The 15,480-nt window shown below is 44.6% G+C and overlaps 1 protein-coding gene across 1 annotated transcript in view; it reads right to left on the minus strand.

The window, feature by feature from the left end:
* The window catches only part of LOC140357896 (nucleosome-remodeling factor subunit BPTF-like), a 36,745-nt gene extending 26,060 nt beyond the window's left edge, over positions 1–10,685 (minus strand). The window contains exons 1-5 of the mRNA XM_072442451.1: positions 9,940–10,685; positions 8,217–9,039; positions 6,982–7,199; positions 5,642–5,791; positions 53–232 (exon numbers count right to left, since the gene is read on the minus strand). Of these exons, the coding sequence (XP_072298552.1) occupies positions 53–232; positions 5,642–5,791; positions 6,982–7,199; positions 8,217–9,039; positions 9,940–10,462 (1,894 nt within the window). The 5' untranslated portion in view covers positions 10,463–10,685. The remainder of the gene's footprint in view (positions 1–52; positions 233–5,641; positions 5,792–6,981; positions 7,200–8,216; positions 9,040–9,939) is intronic.
* Positions 10,686–15,480: the final 4,795 nt, after the last annotated feature.

Here is a 15,480-nt window from a genome sequence, read left to right on the forward strand (position 1 = left end):
AGCAGAACAGTTTGACCTCATCTCGCTGGAGTTCAGATGGTGCAGTGGTTACCGGTGCCGTCCTGACTGGTGAAAGAGGAGCGCGAGGAGCGGTCAGTCAGGTCCGGCTGCTCTGGTCTGATGCTGCTGCTGCTCTGGACACTGGGCTGGGACGAAGACTCGGGCTCCTCCTTTTGTGGCGTCTGAGCTTTGTCTTGGCTTTCGCTGCTGGGCTCCTCTTTCAGCCCCTCATCTAAGGAATAAAGAATAGATGTGTTGGTTTAAAAAGAACTGGAACTTTCTTTGATGAGAATGGAAAAGTACAATCACTTTTCTCTCAGTTCGTTGGATAAATGACTGTGATCACAGGATGTCTCCGGATGGGTAGTTGCATTTTTGTACAATAAATAATGGTTTGACTAGTCCACTAATAAAATAATCTTTAGTTGCAGCCTTAATATTGAGTAAAGCCATAAAAAAAAACATTTAACTGGGAGTAAAGATGGATAAAACCAGATAAAATAAATAATAATAAAACTGAAGCATAATAAAACTAAAGCATAGTAAAGTGATTCCCTCAGTCATTACAGTTACAGACTTTGGATTGCCAGAATATTGTTTGATTATTTGACTAAATGGAATATGAAAAAACTAAACATTTGTGTCAATATTGCCCACCTCTATTGTACATTAGACTTCTCTTTCTGGATAAAAACGTATACAGTGATCCCTCGCTATATCGCCGTTCACTTTTCGCGGTCTCGCTGCTTCACGGATTTGCATCATGCATTGTGTTCTGCATTCTGATTGGCTAAACAGTCTCTCCGCGTCTTCTCTACCTGTGTGTCAATAAAAGTTATGGATTCATATGTACACGTACGTAAAACCGCTTGCCAAATTGAAGTTTGCGAGGCCGGTGAGAGCGGCGCGCGTGAGCTGCGGGAGAGGCTAGTGAGAGCGTCAATGTTTTATCGAGTATTTCATTGTATAATAACTAGGGATGCGGACCTAAACCCACGTTCAGGTTCAAGTCCGGATTAGAATCCAGAGGTTCAGGTTCAGGTCCGGACCTAATGAGTCCGGCTGAACTCATGCCATTTTTGCATAATGTTATAACAGCATAACACAAGCTACTTCGCTAAATTAAGTTGAAGACACTTGAACAAGGACGACTATCAAACACAAGGCTTAACTGCAGACTGAAATAAACTCAATTTATCTGGTTTATTCACTGCTTATTAACAGAAGTTACAACTTACAAATCACAAGCTGCTAGCTGCTAACACACATTCATGTGTTTTACGAGAGGAACAACTCCTGAACAAGAGCATGTTGAGTATTAGTATTAGGGCAGCTGTTTCTGCTGATACTATGTTTGTCAAGTGTGTTACTGGTTTGACTGGGCTGTTCCCCACACTTGAAGTTTAATGCCTTTAGATACATTTCCACTCTTTAATTTTGCAGATCCATTGGCATCAAAGTCATTGCAGTATCATAAATAGAATATGAAAATATTTTACACTACACACAATACATCATATTAACAGCATTAAACACAAGACCATATTTAACAACTGTAGAATACAAATACTATTACAAAATATAAGCTACAATTAATGAATCCAGCAATTAAACAATATTACTTTGACTTAGTATTTACTTAGATGTATAAATATGTATATTGCACATTAACCCACTGAAATAAATGCTACACCACAACATAACAGTTATTTTATTCATATTGTAGCGACCCTAGTCTCTAGTGCGCGTGGTCTCTGGGGCGGAGCTAAGAGCGGCTCAGGAGACGAGGTGGTTTTTGATGTTCCTGTTCCATCGCCATGGTTACGGCCAACAGTAACCAACTCTGTTCAAGAAATAAAGTGACAACTTGTGAGCACTAAACCAGCATTACTGACCTGAGCGAGAAGTTACAATATTTACACCCAAACCAAAGCACCATTCGCTCCTTTAACAAGCGTCTTAAACTAACTCACGGAGCGGCACAAGCGGCGACGCACGCGGATAACGCACTACGTGCTCGACGCGCGTTTACCATAGACGAATGTAAACTGGACGCTTCGGCCGCGGCGGTGTGGAGCGGCCATAAGACGGTTCAAATAAAGTCAGCTCTCTTACAGCTGCCGCTTCAATGTTCGGTCTCTCGCGTCTTTAAACTCATTGCGCCGGCTTCAACTTCTGCCGCGCGCGTCGCTGATTCTCCGGGCGCGCAATTGACAGCGATGTCAGTGTTTACGTCTTTTCTAGCGTGAATTTCGCGATCTATGGAAGGTTTCAGATGGTTTAGATTCTAGAACGTAAAGGATATAGAATGTGAGAGGTAGATTTTTAATGAGTCCAGAACCGAATCACCGGGTATCGTTTTTTTTGGACCTGAACCGAAACGTTTTTACAAGTCCAGATCCGGTCCATCGTAGCGGTACGCATCCCTAATAATAACTGTAAAAAAATAAAGGTTTCTACTTCACAGATTTCGCCTATCGCGGGTTCTTTTTGGAACGTAACCCCCGCGATACACGAGGGTTCACTGTAGTGTCCTTTGGAGAATTCCCTGACGATTCATTAAAAAGTGAAGATAAAAAGCTCCTAAGGGACAGCTGAAAGTGAGGCGCAGCTTTGCCCAGGAGTTCAGTGTTGTCCCAGAGCCACACACAGAACGGTAAGGGCTCTGCAGATTCGCAGCGAGCACAGCACAACGAGCACAGCACAATGAGCACAAAGAGCACAGCACAACGAGCACAACACGAGCACACCACAGAGCACAACACAACACGAGCACAACACGAGCACACCACAGAGCACAACACAACACGAGCACAACACGAGCACAACACAGAGCACAACACAACACGAGCACAACACGAGCACAACACAGAGCACAACACAACACGAGCACAACACGAGCACAACACGAGCACAACACAACACGAGCACAACACGAGCACAACACAGAGCACAACACAACACGAGCACACCACAGAGCACAACACAACACGAGCACAACACGAGCACAACACAGAGCACAACACGAGCACAACGAGCACAACACAACACGAGCACAACACAGAGCACAACACAACACGAGCACAACACGAGCACAACACAGAGCACAACACAGAGCACAACACAACACGAGCACAACACAACACGAGCACAACACAACACGAGCACACCGCAGAGCACAACACAACACGAGCACAACACAGAGCACAACACAACACGAGCACAACACAACACGAGCACAACACAACACGAGCACACCGCAGAGCACAACACAACACGAGCACACCACAGAGCACACCACAGAGAGCACACCACAGAGAGCACAGCACAGAGAGCACAGCACAGAGAGCACAGCACAGAGAGCACACCACAGAGAGCACACCACAGAGAGCACACCACAGAGAGCACACCACAGAGAGCACAGCACAGAGAGCACAGCACAGAGAGCACAGCACAGAGAGCACAGCACAGAGAGCACAGCACAGAGAGCACAGCACAGAGAGCACAGCACAGAGAGCACAGCACAGAGAGCACACCACAGAGAGCACAGCACAGAGAGCACACCACAGAGAGCACAGCACAGAGAGCACAGCACAGAGAGCACAGCACAGAGAGCACAGCACAGAGAGCACAGCACAGAGAGCACACCACAGAGAGCACAGCACAGAGAGCACAGCACAGAGAGCACACCACAGAGAGCACACCACAGAGAGCACACCACAGAGAGCACACCACAGAGAGCACACCACAGAGAGCACAGCACAGAGAGCACAGCACAGAGAGCACAGCACAGAGAGCACAGCACAGAGAGCACAGCACAGAGAGCACAGCACAGAGAGCACAGCACAGAGAGCACAGCACAGAGAGCACAGCACAGAGAGCACACCACAGAGAGCACAGCACAGAGAGCACACCACAGAGAGCACAGCACAGAGAGCACAGCACAGAGAGCACAGCACAGAGAGCACAGCACAGAGAGCACAGCACAGAGAGCACACCACAGAGAGCACAGCACAGAGAGCACAGCACAGAGAGCACAGCACAGAGAGCACAGCACAGAGAGCACAGCACAGAGAGCACAGCACAGAGAGCACACCACAGAGAGCACAGCACAGAGAGCACAGCACAGAGAGCACAGCACAGAGAGCACAGCACAGAGAGCACAGCACAGAGAGCACAGCACAGAGAGCACAAAGAGCACAGGACTGGCAGAGTCCTGGTGTGAAGAGGCTGTTATGTAAACCGAGGGCACAGCGCTTCTGTCTGCACAGACTGTGTGAAGAATTGACTGATTGAGGCTGTTTAAGGACAAATCTGAAATCACAACGGGCCAGAGACATGACAGAAATAAACTGCATACTGTTGTGTCATTGGGCAAGGCACTTCACTCGCCTTGTAAAGCCATTATTACAATTAACATATATTCTGCATCGTCAGCATTGATGCTCTTTCACCTTTGCTTTGGCATAAAACTATTTAATATAACGTAAACATAATACAAACAGAATATAGAAGGTGCCCTATGTAACTTTTCTGTTGAAAAAAAATTCATCTCAGTCATCTTCTGGATCATGACATTCAGTCGGGGGTAATATTACTTTAGGATTCCAGAATGACATAGTTTGAACAAAACTAGGTGCAAAACATCATTAAACAGCAATATCAACTTTTACCGGGCAATTTTATGTGCATCACCTTTTGAATTGAATCATTAAAACTGCAACTCTAGATTAAGGTTCCCAAACGTTTGACACCAGGACGTCCTAAATAACTATTCAACCGGCCTGGGACTAAAATATACAGCTTTCAGTTTTCTACATAATTGAGTTTATGCAATGACATTCTTCAATCAAAAATGCTCCACAACATTATGACTGATGGCAGTGACAAGCAGAACAATGGGCAGCACAGCCATTCATTTTATTTTCTTGGCCTCATTTTTGTCTGTGGGGCCATTATTTTGCTCAAATTAACTAGATATGACAAAATGGAAGCTGAAAGTAGTTTCTCCTTTGTTGCTCCAAATGTGCAGCACAGTTGGAGTTTTAGGATACGTCAATTGTCCCACAACAATTAATTTACTCTCCGTGCAGCACCCCCTTTGAGAAAGCCTGCTCTAGATGATGCAGGAGGACGAGGAAACGAAGATGAGCCGTGAGGAATGGCGGGATGAAGGATAAACAGACAGCACACAAACGAAGATGAGCCGTGAGGGATGGCGGGATGAAGGATAAACAGACAGCACACAAACGAAGATGAGCCGTGAGGGATGGCGGGATGAAGGATAAACAGACAGCACACAAACGAAGATGAGCCGTGAGGGATGGCGGGATGAAGGATAAACAGACAGCACACAGCACACAGCCTGGTACCTGCTGCCCCCTGCTGTGCCTCTAGGGGCCGCTCTGGAGCTGCCCCCTCTGCGCCTGCGGCAGGGTCCTGAACGGCAGGGTCCTGAACGGCAGGGTCCTGAACGGCAGGGTCCTGAACGGCAGGGTCGCACTGGGGCTCCGGCTCACCGCTGCTCTCCTCTGCGGGAGCGCCAACCGTGGCTGCGGCGTGCACGGGTACACAAAGTAGAGGTCGGTTACTTTAAGTGTGACGAGTACGCGATACAGCGGGGAGAAGCGAGCGGTTGTACCCTGAGAGCTGGAGTCCTCACTCTTCTTGGCGTCCTTCTGCTCGCCGTCGTTCGTTGCTGGTTCTTCCGTAGAGGGCTTCGCCGCGTCGTTCTTCCCCTCTTCTTTGCACTTTGCTTCCCGCAAAACCTTCAAACGCTTCTCCACGGCTTCTACAAACAGAAGAGAGTTGTTCAAATGTTAGCTAGCTTGGGTTGCTTGGATACCGACTTAGATACCCGGCGCTTACTTCGACATAAATAAACCAAAGTGGAAGTATGTTTTCACAACAGCTTCATTTTACAGCGCCAATGATGTGATTGTTGTCATTGGAAAATACTTTGGGCCGTAAGACATCTTTATTTCACTATTCTAAATCATTTCAATATGATTTGGTAGAAAACGTTGCAGATGTGTGTATGTTAAAAACCGCTCTCTGTAAGTCAAGAGAAATACTTCCAACCACGAGTGAATGAAGCGTTTTATATACTTTCAAACACTTAGCAACTTGAAGACATTTTTTTTATAAATGAGTTGTTCAGGCAGGTTGTGTTTCTTTGTGTCACAGGATTTGTGACAGTTCCATGCATTTGTCCACGAGATGAAACAATAAGTCACAATTTCCACTTGTTATGTGCAACAAGTTGAGGACTTTTTACCTAAAACTTAATTTAACCTGTAACTGGGTCCTGTGGCATCACCTCCTGGTTTCCATGGAGATAGATATGTTTAAGGTCCCATGACAACCCTTTTATTTTAGTTAACATACTTTTTTTTTTAATGTTACCTCAGTGGAAACTGTTTCGTTTACAATGTTACTTCCTGAGAATCACGACATAACACTAGGAAATTCCATAACACAACCATGTTTAAAAAATGTGTTTATCATTTGTGCCAAACTTTTGGATGGAAGTCTGTATGTTTTAGAAATTTATTCTACTTCTGGCATTTCCTTTTTTTCAATTGTTTAGAATATGAACTTAGAAAACACAGAACACAAAACACGACACAGAGAGCAAGTCAATAACATTAAAACAACTATTGAAATAAAAATGAAGGCACATCTTTTCCAGCATATATGACCATGATATGAACATATTTTTCAACTTTTCTTCACAAAGTGCTACTTGATTGCTTTAAAAATAGAATTTACATTTGACTATTTATAAATTAATTAATTAATAAACTCGTATAAACCTTTCAAACACATTAAGCACAAAGCAACATCTCCATGGAGACAAGCAGATAGTGGACCCTTCACCACAAAAGTTGCATAGTAGGTACTGTAGTCTGTACTTAGTCAGGAGGCACACAAACACAGCATTAAACACTGTAACAGCCCCCAAACAGCTGTGAACTGTACCGTTGAGAGAGGACAGGTAGTTGCGGCTGCTGCTGGCCTTCTTGGTGAGCTCCAGGGTGATGTCCATGTGGGCCTGCACCTCCTCCCTGACCTCCTCCAGCGCGGCGTGCAGGTCGCTCTCCCAGTACTCCTGGTCCAGCAGCTCCATCAGCTCCTCCAGCTGTGGCCGCGTGCTGTAGTACCACGTCCGCTTAGCCCCCTGCTGCCCGTCCTCCTCTCTGGAACACAGAACAAATGAGCACATCGCCAGACTGAAATCCAGGAACTAGTGTTAATGTGTTACAGAGAACTAAAAGAAATGGTCGGATGATGAAAATGTCTTCTGGTTGTTGTAACTAAGCTGCTGTGTCTCGTGGAGAATATTGTGCATTTTTATAAAACGTGTCTGTTGATGATTAATTTAGATCTATTGGAGTTGAAAGTGTTTTTCTTCCTCAATGTGATTCTAATACATATGATTTAAAAATGCTAGTGAACTATTTAGTACAATCAGACTTTTTAAATACAATATCAACCAAATATTGTTGAAATATGAAACGTGAATTTTATAGATCCGAGAAAATCCGAGATATTTTATTCTTTATTGACATTTTTATCTAATACTGCCACTGTCTTTGTCATAAAAGGTATTTTGGTGTGTGTTGTAGGTCTTTTTTTTTTTTCATTTATCATTTGTCGTTTAATGGCAGCAGCCCGCGTATCAAATAGTTTCCCCATTCAAATGTTAACTAGACAAAAGTAGGGTTTGCATGTCTTGATGAAAGCCTATAAGACGTCAGCGTGTGCCAAAGAGTGCTTCTTTTTTCAAATATAAGAGTGAAAAATGTCAAAAAGCCGAAGGCGATTCTTGCAGAACAAACAGCTTCAACCTTTACCCCAGGACTTGTAATACTTACACTCTACTGACCGGCTTGTTACTATGGAGAACATGTAAGTAATTCAAGTGTCACAATGTCACTTCTGACTATATGGCAGAATGCTACAATAATGAAGTTATTGCATTTATTAGAGGATCAGTCCTAAAGTCTGTAGCCTCCACTATTTAGGGTTTTGTTATACTTTTATTTCCAGCCTATCACAGTTTGGAGAACACTAGATACGAACAGATTCTACTCTTAATCTGTTGTTTGTCTCTCCTACAACAAATTAATACATTCCCACCTTTTAAATGTGTCATGTTAAGAATAAGAATGAATATAATCAGAAAACGAGGATGCTCACAGCCCATAACTTACACCACAATCCTTCTGTTGAAAAACCAGTACTTCCGTTGGTGTCGGTCGTATCCGATGGGCTCCTGTCTGATGTAGGGTTTGTTCTTCTGCACCTCCATGACACAGTCGCTGACCCCGGGCACCTGGTGAGCCACGCACACCTCGCACTGCCACTCGTCCTCGGGCACGGCCTCCAGCGGCGGCTTCACACACTCCAGGTGGTACACGGCGGTGCACGTCTCGCAGCACAGCAGGTCGCCCAGCCGGTGGCACACTCGGCAGTGGTCATCGTACAGCACCACCCCGTCAGACATCAGCTCCTCGCGGGCAATGTTTGTGGTGATAAACAGGTCCACCAGGAACTGCAAGACGCGGACTTTACTTTCAAGGGGAGTGTAAGGATACTGGTCTGTTTCTAGGTAAGGAAGTACATGGTGATACTCTTTGTCACTCTCGCAGTATGAGCGCAGCACTTCCGGCCACGTCATGCCGTCAATGAAGAATAAAGTGGAGTTGACACTGTCTTTGAGGTCAGTGGGGCCAAAGGTAGTATTGGAGGTGTCCTCTTCTCGAAGAACAGCCTTAAGAAGAGCAATGTGAGTCTCGGAGATTAAAGTACTTTGCTCTTGGCCCAGAAGAGCAGCACAAAAGTCCTCAAAGCGGAAAGGAGAGAGACGCAGCACTGCGCTGAAGTTACGCAGCACTTCGAAGATGGAGATTGTACTGAGAAGCTCCTCATTAGGAACCAGGAGGTCCTCAGAGGAGTCTGGAAGCACCAGAGGAGGAATCTCCTTCTCCTCCAGGATGGGCGAGCGGGGCCGTGGAGCACGTCCTCGTCTTCTCCCTATGACAAACACATGTAATAATGTTAGGCCATAGTTATTATCATTCTAGGTCTTTCACTTCTAATTAATTGGTCATAAAACACACATATAAAGATGTTATTGTTATATTATGGTACACAAAGCCAATTAAAATATAAATTTAGTCTCATTCTAGATAATATTAACATTTTAAGATTATTACATTACATAATATATTTGTGCTTAGAGAACTCTGTGTATTAAATACTTTGCTAAAAAAATAATATTTAATTTGTATACAAAAGATGTAGTGAGTCACTTTGTAATGTGTGTAACTAAACCTTTGACACTTGTTGCTGCAGGAGATGCTCTTACCGGCTAGCTAACTGAGTTTGAAAGAAATGTCACAGTAGCCATGCTAGCGCCCTAATTAACCAGGTTTACTTCACCTAATAATTAGTGTTTTACTACTAATAGATAATTAGTCTGTTCACTTAAGGGCATGCATGCCAATGCAAATATAGCAACGGTAATATGCTGTTCTTGTCAAAAAATAATACGACTGCACTGTTTGTTTTCATGATGACAGGCGACAACGTGAGCTAATGTGGCATGCTAACGTTAGCATGCTAACAGCTAAGCGGAGGACTGAAGCTGCAAATGCCTGAGGAAAGAGTCTGTCATGATCGATCTCCGCCGGGATCTGAGCAGCGCGTGTCCGCGTGCAGCTGGACACACGCGGGGTCAGACATGGACACAGACACATGTCCACCTGCAGCAGCAGCACGGAGCACACTGCGGCCTGTGTTCATTCTCCATTTTGAACAATAACCCTTCAGCTTCCTGCCCCACACTGATATACAAGCTGCCCTGGCCCGGGACGTGTGGCCCCTGTGCGCGGGGAGGACCGTGTGTGGACCGTGGACGTGGTGCTCGTGTACCCGGGGTGCTGGCGTGTGTGCTCTGACTCCTGAAGCTGCTCTCGGTGCAGTAGCTCGCATCATCCTCCTCCTCCTCCTCCAGCTCGTCCAGTGGCTCCTCATCCTCCAGGCAGTCCGAGTCCGCTTTGAGGCCCTCTTCCTCCTCAGACTGCGGCTCTTCCACACACTCTTCCTCGTCAGACCGGAGGCTCACGGCGTCGTCCTCCTCGTCGCTCTCGTGGTCGTCGTACACGATAGTCTTGGAGCCTCTGCCCCTTCTGCCCCCGCGGGTGACTCTGCCTCCTCTGCCCGCACCGCCGCCTCTGCTGCGAGCCTTCCCCCGAGCAGACGCGCCAGAGCCCCGTTTCCTCTTAGCTTTGACCGGCTTAGGGCTCTCCCTGGTCGGGCTCTCCAAGTCCTCATCCCCGCTGTCCCTGGCTCTGGGTTTGATGTTCCTCCTGGGCCGTAGGCCGCGGGTTGGCGCTGGGGACGGCTCCTCGCTCGGTAACGGTTTGGACGGCCTGCCCCTGCCTCTGCCTCTCATGATAGGCGAACGCGAGTGTTTTGCAAGCCCAGTCTGTGCGCGCGTCCAGCCCGCAGAAGTGCAGCCTCCTCAATGCTTATCCGGTGCGGGCCCGAAAAGTGCAGTCGTCCAGTGAAGCCCCCGCGCCTTTTCGGGTGTGAAAGCTCAAAACGTTAGCCCGGCGTCCCATTTGGATTCGCCTTGAGCCGCCATTTTTTCTTCCTCGCTCCGCCGCTGCCTCTGAACAACAGGCCCGCGCTGCGGTCACGTGGTGTCGCTTCCCTTCTGTGTCTGTGATAACTGTAATAACTGTAATAACCAAACATCCATAACTGTAATAACTGACACTTCTGCCTGTGAATACTTTTATGAAGCTGGATCATTAATTACAATTTGTATCATCAATCATTTAAAATAATTCCCAAGAATACACACATGCACACAGTCCACTGCTACATTACATTAGACATAAATAATATAATTCATAAATATATATATTATAAGGTTACATTTAATATAGTTGGACCCTCGGGGGTAAAAAATGTGATATAAAACGACACATTCATAAAACGGTATGAGAGCACCCTCTACCGGCCATTATGCGCATGCAGCGTTTTAGCACTATTTGGGAATCGCGCTGAATTTTTTTTTACACACATTAGGCTTCTGTGTGTCATTCTGAGCTTTAACCAGTAGATGGCAGTGATACACCACTGTTGTTCACAGAGACGCTGCTGACTATTTCTATACCTGGCATGTCCAGACTCTGGCCCAGGGGCCAAATGTGGCCCTCTGACGATTTTTTACTGATCTTCAGGCTTCTTGGTGAATTGACTTAAAGCAGTCTTCTTGCCTGTGTTTTTAAAAAAATCTACCTTTATAAACCCCAAATCATCACTTGAGTGTGTCTCATTAGGTTCTAAGCCTAAATAAAGGCTCAGTCTGACCTGTGCTAAATGCACATATCTGAAGTATTGATGGCATTGACTTCCAGTCTATGGTCCTCGATCGGCCGCCCACTCCATCAGTGTTTCAATATGAATGGAGCTCCATTCATGTAATTACACAGAATAATGTAGCCTACTCACCCCACATGTGGAAAACACATTTTTGTTTTTGTCAGTATCTGTGTGGACAACATTAAAAAACTATTGATGGTAAATCTATAGCTCTGACAAATTCATACTGCCGTTGTGTCCTAGAGCAAGTCACTTCACCCACCTCGCCTGCACTATGTGTGTGCGATAGATCTATTTGCACCGTCAGTTTTGCTCCGTTGTTCTATCATTCCTGTTTGTTTTTAACAACATATTTTAGCATGTCTTTATTTGATCATGGTTTATATTTTACTATTTTTCTTTACCGCTGATGAACATTAGTTTGTGAACTTTGTGAACTACTGTAAGCTTGTCAGGATTGTAAGGCGTAACACTAATGCTGTTCACGATGCTAAAAATACAAATGAAGGATCTACGCAGGTTATAGTATAGTACAAAAGAAATAATAATGTCTTTTCTTCTGTTCATTTTGCCTGTTCCCTTTGTGGCTCCTGTTGGATAGAAACATGTTTGGTCCTTTCACTATTCTGTGCTCATAAAGGAGGCGGGGACATGTACAAGAGCTGCTGATGTAATCGTGAGGGTGAAAGGGATTAAAGCAGACATATGTTAGTACAAGAGGAGCATAATAACCTCAATAGACTAATGCACCTGGATTTTTACTGTGTCTAAAGTACACAACATGTACTTCTTATCTGTTGATCACGTTGTAATGTGAGTTGTATAATGAAAGCCGTGGCAGAAAGTATCAAAAGTAGTAGTGCTTAAGTGAACGTTTTAGCTTTACTTTACAGTGTATACTTTTTTACTTTTACTTAATTACATTTGAGAATAGGTATATGTACTTTCTACTCCACTACATTTGAAAAGTAAAGTAATTTTCACAAGGTGTGATGGGTTATTTTAAGCACGGGCATTGTGACATTTTGACTAAAGGTTTTTAGTTCAAGACCCAGCGTTCAGAAAACAAAAATATACAGATAAAATTCACTAGAAAAATAAGAAATTGATTGGAATTGCTCATGTTGACCAGAGATCAGCTCAAATATTTATTAAAATAATTTAAGGCTTGATCAGTTCTCATAATTGAAGTGAAATAAAAAAAAAATGTTTTAACTCAAAAGCACATTTTAAAACATGTACTTCAAAACTTTTACTTACGGAGACTGTTTATGTGCTACTGTTACTTTTACTTGAGGCATTTACCGGTATTTGCATCTGTATCTGTACTTTTAAGCAACAAAACTGAGTACTTCTTCCATCTCTAATTAAATGCGATTGAGGTATTAAGAAGGAAAAACATTGATGAACCGCCAGAAAAATCAGACTATAATCGTGGTATGCCTCGGTATGGTTTGTGTAATCCCTCAGGTCCATTCTATTATAAAAGGAAATTGAATTCAGTCAACTTGACGAAAGTTTTACATAATGTTTCCAAGAAACTACTTGATGAATGGCAAAACCTATTCACTCTTAGTCCTGTTGACAGAATTCAATTTTATTTGACAAACTCTTACAATACTTTTTGAAGGATCCAAAAAGCATCACAGAACCATCACGAGAACAAACTGCTGGGATATTGCCAAATTCTCAGCACCACCAGCACCTGGAACCTGAAGTGAGAGCCCACCATCAGCTCCCTCATCAAGAAGGCCCAGCAGAGGATGTACTTCCTGCGGCAGCTGAGGAAAGCAAAGCTGACAGCGGAGATGATGGTGCAGTTCTACACGGCCATCATTGAGTCCATCTTCACTTCCTCCATCACCATGTGATACGCTGGAGCCACAGCCAGGGACAAACAGAGACTACAGCACATTGTGTGCTCTGCTGAGAAGGTGATCGCCTGCAGACTTCCATCTCTGCAGGACCTATACGTCTCCAGGGCTCTGGGACGTGCAGGTCGGATCACAGCTGACCCTTCTCACCCTAGACACGGACCATTTGAGCCACTCCCCTCAGGCAGGAGGCCACTCCCCTCAGGCAGGAGGTTCTGGTCCGGATGGACCGTAGCACAAGAACAGTTTCTTTCCCTCATGAACACTTCTAAAACACTGTCACTTTAACCATAATTTAATCACTCACTGCATTGTTCACTTTCTGCAATGCATCTGTAAATTCAACTGTAAATTTGTGTACATAGTAAGCCTATTTTTATTTTTTATCTTATAGCCTATTTTTTTTATCCTATATCAGATTGAAATTGTTTTTATTTTTGACATTTATAGGTTGTTTTATCATTGTTCATTGTTTTATGTTGCACCAAATCCCCAAAGCAAGTTCCTATGTTTGTGAATTCTGTTCATTTACAATGGCACTAAACCTGTTCTGAAGTCAATGCACTTTTCATTATTTTGAATTTCATTAAATGTCAACTAAATACAGGCATAGTTCTGCCAAGAGGCCAAGCTTTGGTTGTTGGGTGAAATATTCAGATCAAGGAAACAGAATTCTCCTCATGCAACTTTTAATGGTTTTAGTTCTGATGTGCTGCTAACAAATGTTTGGTTTAGAGGAAATCCTTCAAATACAACATCCACTCTCCCCCAGCGTTCTGTCCAAAATGTAATTTAAATTCTGTGCAATTAGTCACAGCAACGCGTATGAAAGTGGCACGGACCCACATTTGAAAAGCATAATTAAGAATATGGAGGAGACGGATGTTACCTTTGGTTGTTTCTCCAAGAGCGCATTTGTCCTTAATGTGCAAGGAGTGGATTATTGCCGAGTTTGGCATTGAGCAGCCAAAACGATTAAAAGTAAGTAAAGATAAAAGTTAAGAAGGATTTGAATCATCAACCCTTTTGTTACGGGAAATGCTCATTAACAGTGGTGGAAAGTAATGACATAGAAAAACTAAATTAAGAATTTTGTACCTTTTTAAACAGGTACTTAACTTTTGGATTGTTTGACTTTCACTTTACACTAATATTTTATCTGCATTTGTGCTTTAATTTGACAAAATGTGACCCTTGAACTAACCCATCATATTTAAATTACCGCTGTAGAAACTGATTCAAAACCACTGAATTGTCTAAATAACATGTTTAATAGAAATGTATGAATTTAAATCCAACACACAATTCCTAATTTAATAATTGCATTTTTATTAATTGAAAACAAATAAACAAAAACAAAGGCAAATAAAAAAAAAAGCCAAAACATGAACAGTATCATTGTGTAAGACGAGGTGAGACGAGACACTTAAATAAAAGGAGCTGTGTGTCGACTGGATGTAAGAGGGGCAGGGTATGTACACTGTTCATCACCGGGGCGACAGGGGGCGGGGCCAGGGACACTGAGGACACCAGAGAAAGGCACTATCAGAGAGAACACTGACACGTCAACAGAACAGCCGTGGGAGTGGTGACTGGACAGGGGACCAGAGTGAGGACAGGGGACTGGAGTGGTGACTGGACAGGGGACCAGAGTGAGGACAGGGGACTGGAGTGGTGACTGGACAGGGGACCAGAGTGAGGACAGGGGACTGGAGTGGTGACTGGACAGGGGACCAGAGTGAGGACTGGGGACTGGACAGGGGACTGGAGTGGTGACTGGACAGGGGACCAGAGTGAGGACTGGGGACTGGACAGGGGACAGGGGTGGTGACTGGATTGGGGACAGGACAGTGGGCTGTTGCAGGGACAGGGGACTGTTGCAGGGACAGGGGACTGTTGCAGGGGCTGGAGAGGGGCTGGAGTGAGGCCTGCAGAAGGGACAGGACAGTGGACAGGTGGGGACCGGAGCAGGGGGCCGGACAGTAGACAAGTGGGGGCCGGCGCAGGGGAGAGGACAGTGGACAATTGGGGACCGGACAGTGGACAAGTGAGGACCGGAGCAGGGGCTGGTGGATCAACTCAGACCGGACTAGTGCAACGAAAAACATTGAACAATCATCACAGCTTTGACTATTGCAAAGACTAGCTTAAAACAAAACCTTATTTGGGCAGCAGTGTGACAAAGAAGGTTCAGTGTTGTTATAGA

The sequence above is a fragment of the Eucyclogobius newberryi genome, unplaced genomic scaffold (genome assembly GCF_026437365.1).
Source record: "Eucyclogobius newberryi isolate DKJ021-1_F unplaced genomic scaffold, fEucNew1.0.hap1 SCAF_13, whole genome shotgun sequence".
NCBI lineage: Eukaryota > Metazoa > Chordata > Actinopteri > Gobiiformes > Gobiidae > Eucyclogobius > Eucyclogobius newberryi.